General features: G+C 42.7%; 1 protein-coding gene across 1 annotated transcript in view; it reads left to right on the forward strand.

Moving 5' to 3' along the window:
- Kctd3 (potassium channel tetramerization domain containing 3) overlaps positions 1 to 10,578 on the forward strand; it is a 35,061-nt gene that overhangs the window by 19,091 nt on the left and 5,392 nt on the right. Inside the window, exons 10-14 of the mRNA XM_012513748.2 lie at positions 344 to 431; positions 548 to 664; positions 2,699 to 2,869; positions 5,711 to 5,866; positions 9,713 to 9,809. Coding sequence (XP_012369202.1) covers positions 344 to 431; positions 548 to 664; positions 2,699 to 2,869; positions 5,711 to 5,866; positions 9,713 to 9,809 — 629 coding nt within the window. The remainder of the gene's footprint in view (positions 1 to 343; positions 432 to 547; positions 665 to 2,698; positions 2,870 to 5,710; positions 5,867 to 9,712; positions 9,810 to 10,578) is intronic.

Below are 10,578 nucleotides of genomic sequence, written 5' to 3' on the forward strand. Positions count from 1 at the left end.
GCCGGGCAGGTGAGAGAAGGGGGAAGGCACGTCTGCACGCTGCTCTCAGGCCGGTGGGCTGTGGTTTAGGAGCGTGCGCAGAGGCAGCAGGGCCTTCATCAGAAGCAAGGGCTGCCGTGAGGAACGTTGTTAAAGATCTCTGAGGGGAAACCACAGAGGCAGCTCTGAGGAGGTCCCGGTGGCGCCCGTGCCCGTGCACACACAGGGGCTTAATGACAGTTTGTGTTCAGTGCCCTGCTAAAGCTGGGTATTGGGCTCCTTTTCTCATAAGAGTGAAAGTTAGGAGGGTCTAGAACATAGGAATTATAATTACTTTCTGACTTCAATAATCTCACTGCATCAGGTTCAAGATGTTGTTCCCATCACCAGCTATGACACTGCTGGCTCCTTTCTTCTCCTGGGATGTAACAACGGATCCATATATTACATAGGTAAGTATATACATACTTAAAAAGCACCTATTTAAATTGTTTCAAAAATTAACGTATTTTTAGTTTAAATTGGATGCATTATTTATTCTAGTCTTACTGACATTTTTATTTTTTAGATATGCAGAAATTTCCTTTGCGAATGAAGGATAATGATCTTCTTGTTACGGAACTGTATCACGACCCTTCCAATGATGCTATTACTGCTCTGAGTGTTTACCTCACGCCCAAAACAAGTTAGTATGCTACCAGTTATGGCAAGTTGTGTAAGTTCCTTTAACCATGAATTTTCATCCATGAATTTACTATGCAGCTGGGTAAAACTAATCTGGTGCATCTCAGAACCAAGGTACTAACAGATTTCATCTCTGTTAATCTAAAATACATAGTTTGTTTTATGCCAGAGGACAGCACGACCAGTAAATGGACATACTTTCAGGTGGAAAATTGGAATTTTCCCCTTTGTGAACTGTTTGTTAACACGTTCCTGCTGGCTTGCAGGACTACGCTGTGGGTGCTTGTCCTGCCTGACAGGACTGTCCCCTGCGCCCGATGGGACTGCCATGCATGTACCACAAGTGGTTCAGTGCTCCCTGGCAGCGAAACACAGAAAGTGTAGCCCTGTCTTGAATGTGTTCAACTACATTATAATAATTGAAATTAGAAAAACTAAACAGATTTACTTTCTGTAGAATAACTTATTTAACTTCAAAATTATCAGCTTTTTAAACCAAAAAGTATAACTTCTTTTGACCTACCTGTGTTGGGAGGTAAGCTTATTTCCTTGGAATTTCTTTTTCCTTTCACTGTGAGGTTCTGGGAATTGAACTCTGACCCTAGTGCTTGCTAGGCAAGGTCTCTACCACCAAGCTATATTCCCAGCCTCTTGAGAATTTGAAATTTAAGATGAGGAAAAAGACGTTAGAAGTGCAGTATATACAGCGTCCATTGCCCTTTAGACTAGGCCGTTGAAGTAGAATTAACAAGACTAGTTGTTATATGGCATTAAGAAATTTCATGCCTTAGAATAAAAGATGTAGGTAAGTGAGAAACTGAAGACACTGAGAAGAATGTAAAGAAGTGTCACGTCGTGTGAAGTAAGGGCCGATTTGGCTGCCGCCTGCACATGGTCGTTTTATTGGATCTGTGGAAGGGAGTCATAATCTTTAGTAAGCAAGAGATACTTTGCTCCAGGCCCCTGACTTGGTTTGAAATTTAAACTGGTTTGCTCTAGAAGTGAGTAAACCACAGATTGCTGCCAAGCCGTCCTTTTTGTTAAAGTTTTACATGTCATCTGTGATGGGTTTTATGTCACAGTGAGAGAGATGAGAGCTTGTGACAGAGACAGCGAGGTGTGCAGAGGTCAAAGTATTTACTTCCTATTCTCTTATAGAAAGTTTGCTGGAAAGAAGAAAATGCAGTGTAGGTTTTTGGCTTTTGTTTCCTCCAGTGTAATTTAGGTGTGGAGCTAAAACATTAGCGCACAAATGGGGGCCCTCGTCCAGGCTACGAAGGGAGGGTTCGCAGGCATGCTCGCCTTCTTCCCATTTGTGCATTTTCAGGGAAGCCAGAAGCACAGTTCATGAAGCTAATTGGTTCTCTAGGTTTTTAAAGATGTAGTTCACTGAGCTCCGGGTCTGAAAACCTGCTTAAAATAAAAGGCCACAGTGGAACCCGACATGATTAGAGGGGCAGTCTGAGTAAGGGAAGCACAATGAGGGCTGCGCAGTGGGGGTGTCACTGCGTTGTCCAGCGCTTTGAAGCCACTCTGAGCATGTGATACATGATTATTCAGCAATGAGCCCATCCTGGAGCCAGAGGAAAGGTGATGGCCGTGCTAGCCCATCAGTTAGGTGCGGGAGTGCTCTTGGGCGCTGTGCTGTTTCAGTGACAGTTTTAGTGTGGCAGATGCATTCTTTAATCTGTGTGAGCACCCACTGTACCTCAGGCACTCTGAAGTGAAGTAGGAAGAAGACTGGTCAGTCTCTGACACCAAGGAGAAGGGGGCAGACGTGGAGCTCGGTCCGCGGTGGGCCCTGATGTGTGCCTGGGGAGGAGGGGAGCAGTTTTGCCTTGGGGGGTGAGGAAAAGACTGCATGAAAGAGCTAGTGACTTAAGATGGGCAGAGAAGTATTCAGACTTCTGTGCTGAGTGGATTTTGGTCACAGGTAATGACGCCTGTTCCGCCCTCCGTGTCCCTAGAAAGCTCCCCAGCAGCAGCTTGCTTCTTATCATTGCTCAGGATTCCACTATGCACCTTGCCTTCATAGGTGTCAGTGGGAACTGGATTGAGATCGCCTACGGTACCAGCTCAGGAGCGGTGCGCGTGATAGTGCAGCACCCGGAGACGGTTGGGTCAGGGCCCCAGCTCTTCCAGACGTTCACAGTTCACCGAAGCCCCGTGATAAAAATCATGCTGTCTGAGAAGCACCTGGTATCAGGTAAGGTGACACTGCTGGGGTGGTAAGCAGGCCCCTCCTGGAGCGCCTGGCTCTGCCTGCAACCCGAAAGAAAGGGAGAGTGGCTGGCATGGCAGTACATGTCTGCAAGACCAGTGCTCAGGAAGCTGAGGCAGGAGGATGGCTGTGAGTCCAGGGCCAGCCTGGGGTATATAGCGAGGCCCTGTCTGAAAAAAAAATAAGTAAAAGATAAAGCCTCTGAGCATAGTGCTGTTTGGGGACTAATTATGCCTCCAAGAAGCTCCTGTTCGAGTTCTGTAACGTAAGCCGCACCTGTGACTCACCTCCCGGCCCGAAGCTGTGCCCCCTCTGTAGCGCACGCCCCTTCGCACAGGGTTGCTAAGTGCTGGTTCCCACAGTGCTTGGCTGGGCTGGCTGGGCTTTCCCTGATGTGACTAGCAGTCACCCTCTGTGTGCCAGCGACCTGCAGACTTCCTCCACCTTGGCCATCCAGGAAGTGCAGACTTGTGTATCCTAGTCTGTGTCTGGTTGTGCTTATTGGGAATCTGTAATTGCACTTGGGCAGAAATGAACTTTGTATCGTAGGTGACTCAGAAGGCATTTAGTACAGTCTGTCACTGTCTACCCATGTGTTAGGCTGAGAACATAGGAATTACCCTTACTGCTTATCCCTCTCACAGATACATGGTCCGCCCGTAAGTTACTAGCCTTGCTGTCCATATCACACATGGCTGAAATCTGAGTATGTTTATAGCTGGCAGCCCAGTAGCTCACATCATTCTCCGTAGGTCAGCGCAGTAGCTTCTCAGCTCCTCTTTCTACTTGTCTCTGCTGTCTATTCCACACATCAGCCAAAAAAGTCTCATGCAGGTGCAGCGTAGATCTGATTTCTAGTGGCTTGTCATTGTGCTTAAATTTAAATTCTGCTCTAGTTCTGTTCACTTTCCAGCTCCCTTCTAACCCTCCACCTACTTTTCTCTTATGATCTGTTGGTTTTGTTTCTTAAAAATGCCTTTGAACTTTTGCACTTGTCCTGTTTCGATTGAAATGTGTCTTAGAAACTCATTTGGCTGCCTTCTTGTTACTCAGGTCCTGTTTGAAGTACATCCTTGTTGTCTGTCAGTGTAAATTAGCCAAACGTCTGTCTAGCAGTAGTACCGGGTGTGTGCGGGTCGTGGCCTTCTCATGTGATTATGTAGGTATTAGCTTGCTTGCATCCCCTCTCCGCTTACGCATTGGAAGTTACACACTTGCAGGCACTTCTCTTCTCCCTTTATTTAGTCTTGGCACTTAGCACAGTCTTAGTGCATAAAAAATGCTCAGTAGGCGCTACGTAAGGCAGTTTTTTCCATGAGAGTATAGACCATTCTGTGGCGTCACTCAGAGGGCATGCTGGGCTCCGTTGGCAGCACATGTTTCCTGGCAACGCCTAGCTAGAGACAGTGGTAATGGCTGCTGTTCTTGTGGTTGTCATGCTGTTGTGGGATGTGATGCCAAAGAACTTAGTAAGATTTGTATTTTAGCTTGAAACATTTCATGTAGTTTGAAGTTTAAATAGAGATTATGAAAAAAAAGTCATGCTTATCTGGGCATGAAGGTACATGCCCCTCACCCAGTCTGGTGAGACGGAGGCAGGAAGGTCAGGGATTCAAAGCCAGCTGGGTTGGGTGGCGAGACCTTTTCTTGGAGAAAAGAAAAATGTCCATTTTAACCAAAAATCAGGAGAATTTTACATAGTCTTAGAATATTCTGCCACCTAGTGGATATCAGCACAAAAGTGATCTCATTGTTTTTTTCTTGTAGTGAGCTCTAGTGCTTAAAAATAGAATTTTGCATACCTGATACTTAAATTGTTATACTCAGTTAAGTTAGCCAAAACTATTTAAATTATTTTTGTAAATTCTAGTAAAGTTAATAGTGAAATTAGGAAATTATTTTCTGCGACTTAGTATCTTAAAACTAATTCTGCCACTTTTATTAGAAAATTGACATTCTGAGAATGGAGAATTTACAGCTGTTATTTTCCAAAATTAAAATTCTTCTAAAGTTTAGTTTAAAGTATATAAATCAACAGAAAGTGCTACGTGTGCTTAGAGGTTTTGGCTACTTTGTTAAAGTTTACTGCTGAGATGATGGCTCATTGTTAGTAGTAAAAGATTTTTTGAAGTTGCTATAAGTAACAAATTAGTTTTTTAAATTAAGGCATGCCAAAAAGTTCAATGCTTGGATTACTGATACTATTTTAATAATGTACTCAGATCAAAAAATGGAAATGGGTTAGGAGCTCTCTCATTGTTCAGCCACTTAATGGTACTTTTGGATCATGCTCCCTGATGCAGACATTCTTTATATAAAAATAATGCTCAGCTCCAGTCCAGAGGCTTCCTGTTCCTTGATGTAATGTTGGGTAAGCAGTAAACAGCTCATCCCTCCAGCATGCTTGACCGTGTCCTTTGCGATGGCACCTGTTCAGTAGCCCTGAACTTGAGGCACACAGTGGAAACAGTTTCTGTGACTGGAAAACAGGCTAAGAACTGGGTAACATCCAGTATCTGGTCCCTTGCCTATGTTTTAAACTTTCTCTGTGTTTATACCTTCCCGTCTATTTTTATAAGCATCCTGTAAATTTGCTTATGTACCTTATATTTGCATCAAGATAAACTATATTCAGTCCTCTCACTTTGATTTGGTATAGATCATGTATAATTTGAGATAAATTAATATGTGCAGCACACTAAATATGTGCTGCAGTACATTTTGTATAGATCACAATGAAAAAATTAAAATGTGCTTTTAAAAGTGACTTTGGTGGTGCCCTTACAAGCTACATTTCATAAGCCTTTTATGTTCACTCCCCCCCAGTCTGTGCAGATAATAATCACGTCCGCACGTGGACAGTGACGCGGTTCCGAGGGATGATCTCCACTCAGCCGGGTTCCACCCCTTTAGCATCATTCAAGATCCTGTCTCTGGAAGAGACGGAGAGCCACGGGAGCTACTCCTCTGGAAATGACATAGGTGGGTCGGCGCGTCTGGGAGGTCTCAGCTGGCGTGGGAGCGGTGCGAAAGAAGTGTGTCCGTGGCAGTGGGAACCTAAGCATGAGTTTTCAGTACAGATTTTTCATTTTAATTGTGAAACTCACTTAACACTGAAATTTAGTGCTTCTGAATAGTTTCTGTGATTTCAGAGAATTAGATTTCAGAAGCATTTCATACTGTTTAAAAGTTACATAAGCGAATTTTTATCTTATTCCAGTTTTTATTTGAGTAATAGCATCTCCAAATGTTTACTTTTGTAACTAAAGCCATGAGAACTGTTTACATTGAAACTTTTAATATGTGTTCTTATATTACTAATAATCCACTGAAAATAAAAGTGAAGCCAGAGAAGGGCTGGTGTTTCATACACTGAGTGGTTCTGACGCCTTCCAGAGCCCACCAGGAAGCGATGTGGCGTGTTTTCATCAGTGTGCTCTAAGGTCGGCAGAAGGCATGGGGTGGCTTGATTTGCTTCTGTGTGCTGCGTGTACAGCCAGGCCCTCACATCTGCACACAGATGCTTTTCTCTGAGAGCCCATTTGACATAACTCTGCCTGCAGTGTGTCTCAGTATTTCCATAATGGTTCTGACCTCTTGGTGACTAGCGGACCCTTCCAGTCATGTTGTATAAGCAGAAGTTACGATACCGCTGGCGGGCAGGAAGGAGTGCTCAGCTGATTTCCATGAGGCTGAGATCTGCATTCATCTAGAGTGTGTGAGGATTTCACAATACTTTAGAAAATGTAAGACTTGAGAGATCTGTCTTGCCGCAGTTTCAGCTTTCCTCGAAGAAGAAATTTTTACCTTCATCAGTTCTGACAGTTGTTGAGTGATCCCAGTTTTCTACAGGATGTTAGAAACTGAAGTTTCGGCGTTTTTTTTCAGCAAATGTTTATTGAGCATTTTTACACTAGACATTACAAATCTCAAAAAGAACATCCAGTGCAGCTGGCAGTGGTGGTTCACACCACTGGCTGCAGCCCTGGCAGCTGATGCAGGACTGTTACCTGGACTTTGAGGCCAACTAGTTGGCAGAGTCAGTCCAAGGCTGGCATGGAGTATATACCGAGATCGTGTAGTAAACAGATAAGCAAAGTGTGGTGAAAATTCACTTACAAGATAGGAGGCGGTGGAAGTAGAAAGAAAACAGTTGTATTTTACTCTCCATCCTCCAGGTCTGAGGAAAGGTAGTAAGTATTCAGGGGAGAGAGTACTGGGATCTGCACTGGGGGGCCACACTCCGAACCTTGGCAGTTTCATGAAGTGGTTTTTATCTGCACTTAACACGGATGGAAACTGGCACCCAGAAGTAGGATGCCTCCCACCCTGATGCAGGAGGATGGACAGATATCTGGTGGATGTGGGAGGCTCTGCGGTGGGGACATTATTGGCAGAGAAACACAGCAACCAAAGGGGAGGCCAGGGAGCCCAGCCCCCTAAGTATCCGGGTCCAGTGCTGCTTTACAGGGTGCATCAGCCACAGCTGGTGGACGGGAGGGGTCTGGTAATGGAACCACTTGACACCAAACTGAAAACTTAAGATTTTATCTTACCAGTAATAAAAGTTTTGAAGAATTTTGAGCATGAGTCTAGATGTTTATTATATAATAATGACATATAATTCATTCTTTGTGTCTGTGGCCAAGGCCTAGAGAAGGACCTCGCCTGGACGTTGGCTGGCGAGGCCTGAGCACTAGGTAGCAGCTGCTAGCCTGACGGCAGATGCGTTGTTCAGGCAGAACGTGTGTGGTGTGGGTTGAAGAGCCCTTGGCATGTCTGCTGAATTCACTGGAGCCCACTGGAGCAAAGGGCAGGAAGGTTTTTCTTTTTATAGTTAAGAAGAGAACTATCCTGAGAGATTGGCATATAGGTCAGTGGAACAAAATAAAGAATGCTGTGTGAGACTGTAATAAACAGTAGAGTGATAGACACTGGCCGTGACTATGAGAGAATGAGGTGACAGGGTTAGCTAGCAGGCAGGTAAGTTCACATTCCTAGTTGGGATTCCTGTTTATTTCTCCCATTGAAATAGGAAAGACAAAGGAAGGTGCCATTTTGGGGCGAGTTGGAAAAGACTGAATTGGGGACTTGGGCATCTGGCTTGGGTATGAGGTAGTAGATTATGGGTGCATTTCATGTGAGTGTCCAGTTGGATTGTTCTTGTTTTTTATTCTTGAGTGGTTCTGGAGGTTGGATCCAAGGTCTGACGTATGATAGGCAGATACCAGCAGGTGCGGGGAGAGAAGATCCATTTCCATAGCTGTTTATTCATCATCACCAATTTGATATTATTCATAGATTATGGGATGAGGACTGTCATTCCATCTCAGTGGGATTAAACAACAGAAAGTTGTCCATAATCGGGCAGGTTGTCCGCTAGCTTGGAGTGAAAAGTGGTGGTGGAGCCAGACAAGAGTTGCGTTCATTTGAATTCAGTTCTATCATGTGGGCTGTGGACGCCTCGGTCACCGGGGCTTGGTGGCTTAGTTTCCTCATTTGTGAAGTGGAGATGATGGTAGTGCCTTCCTGTTGGTTATTGTGATGATTCAAATGACTTTTCTAAGGACTTGTCACGGCACAGCGAAAGCGCAGTGTGTTTGCCAACTAGTAATAAAGGTGCTGTTTCATCCATTAAATGTTTGGGATTCATATAAGCTGAGGTGTTACAGTTTTTAGGAATTTTGTTGTATATCACATATCACAAGTTTTATAAACAATAAGTTGTTACTATTTAGCTAATGTATGTGATTAAAAAACATTAACATGTAACTTTTCTAGATGTTGCATGTGAATGCTTTTTTATATTCTTGCAGACCATTTACCTGATTTGCACAGGACAGTAAAGTGAAAATAATTGAATCTTTCAGTCCATAAACCTTGCAAAATACAGCTCAATACAGGTTGAGCATTTTCAGTCCACAAATCTGAATCCTAAATATTCCAACATCCACAACTTTTCAGCCCTAACAAAAAAGTGAAAAACTACATGATGAAAGTATTTTGTATATAAAACTGTTACAAGTGTTGCTGAGATTACTCTCAGTCTGTGCATATAAGGTGCATATGACACGGACATTTTGTGTTAACTTGGGCCCCATCTCCGAGATGCCTTGTTACGTATATTCAGATTACCAAAGTCCAACATTCAGGAACACTTGCAGTCCCAGGCATTATACTCAGCCTAGAGGACATTTCATTTTGTACTTCGTTCTTTGGCTATTTGCTGATGTTTTTCTAATTGGTTCACTAGCTACCCTGTATGGAGTTACTTTCTTTTAATTTTCATCTGTAGAAAAAGATGAAGGAACAAATGTGTTTAATGGAGGCTTCTGATTAATTCTAACTCATGAAGTTATACTTTCTATTTTAAGTATAATTTAAATTGCTTGTTGGCTTTCCAAAATTAATACATGAAGTGACTTAATTTATTCCTCCCCTTTTGCCCTTTTTTGGTGATAGAGCTGAAACCCAGGGCCTCATGCATGCCCCATCTGCACTCTGCTTAGGCCTATACCGGAGGCCTGTCTTTTTAAGTTATTAAAATCCTAAGTATATTCTCAAAGATGTTAAGTATGTTGCCAGGCCTCCTAGCACTGTGAACCAGGCACCTCTGCAGACGGTGGCCTCCAGCTTTCATGGCCTATACTGTGTATTTTTTCTTGAAAACTTGTAGTGAAAGTGGAAGTCCTTTTAACATTGCATCTTGCATGTGATTTTGACAAGTTCAGAGAAACGTTGACAGATACGAAAAATTCTTTTCACTTGTGTAAAATAAAAATTAAATTGTAATGAACTTACTTGGATATTTTTCCTTTTTTTATCAAGGGCCTTTTGGCGAGCGAGATGACCAACAGGTGTTTATTCAGAAAGTTGTTCCCATCACTAACAAGCTGTTTGTCCGACTCTCGTCTACTGGGAAGAGGTGATTCCATGCTGTAAAGATGCTTATGCCAAGAGCTCAATCTGTCTTATGAAACCTGTACCACAGTTTGTTACACTAATGCAAAAGGGTGACTAGGGTCAAATTGAGAGAAATCTGTTCATTATCTCTTTTTTCCGAAATTAAAACGTTAGTCCTTATTACCTAGAATTTAAGATTTCCCCTGGTGTTTTGGCTAGTTAGGAACAGTGAGCAACATAGTAGAGTGAGAACAGTAAACTTTTTCACATGTAAAATTGATGTCCAAAATTGGATTCATGTCAGAAACTAATAGCCATTGATGAGTTTTCATAAGAACACTCAGTTCCTTCCTGGTGGAGACAGAAACCTAGAATTTAAATATTTTTAACCCCATCATATGAAAGTCTATATACGTTATTTATATCTTAAATAAAATATACTGCAGATTTTTTACTATCATGTACCTTTGAAGAATACAAAGGAATAAACAGTTAAATCTCGCTCATTAATGACTACAATTTCCATAGTCTTGACGCAGCTTACAGTTTATTACCAATGTTTCATTTTATATTTTTTGCCATTTTTCCCCTGCTACCTGCTTTAATTCAGAAGTAAGTTATCATTTTCCATGAGAACAAAACCCTGTTTTTTTGTGTTTAACTCAAAAATTGCAAAGTGTGAATGCTGCTGCCCCAGTGCTTCTGGGACATGAACCTGCACTATTCTGGTTTTGTCTTCAGAAATGATTTCTGTTTAGGCCTTATTATTATTATTACTTATTTAGTACAGG

The sequence above is a fragment of the Octodon degus genome, unplaced genomic scaffold (assembly GCF_000260255.1).
Source record: "Octodon degus isolate 3935 unplaced genomic scaffold, OctDeg1.0 scaffold00017, whole genome shotgun sequence".
In the NCBI taxonomy this organism is placed as follows: Eukaryota; Metazoa; Chordata; class Mammalia; order Rodentia; family Octodontidae; genus Octodon; species Octodon degus.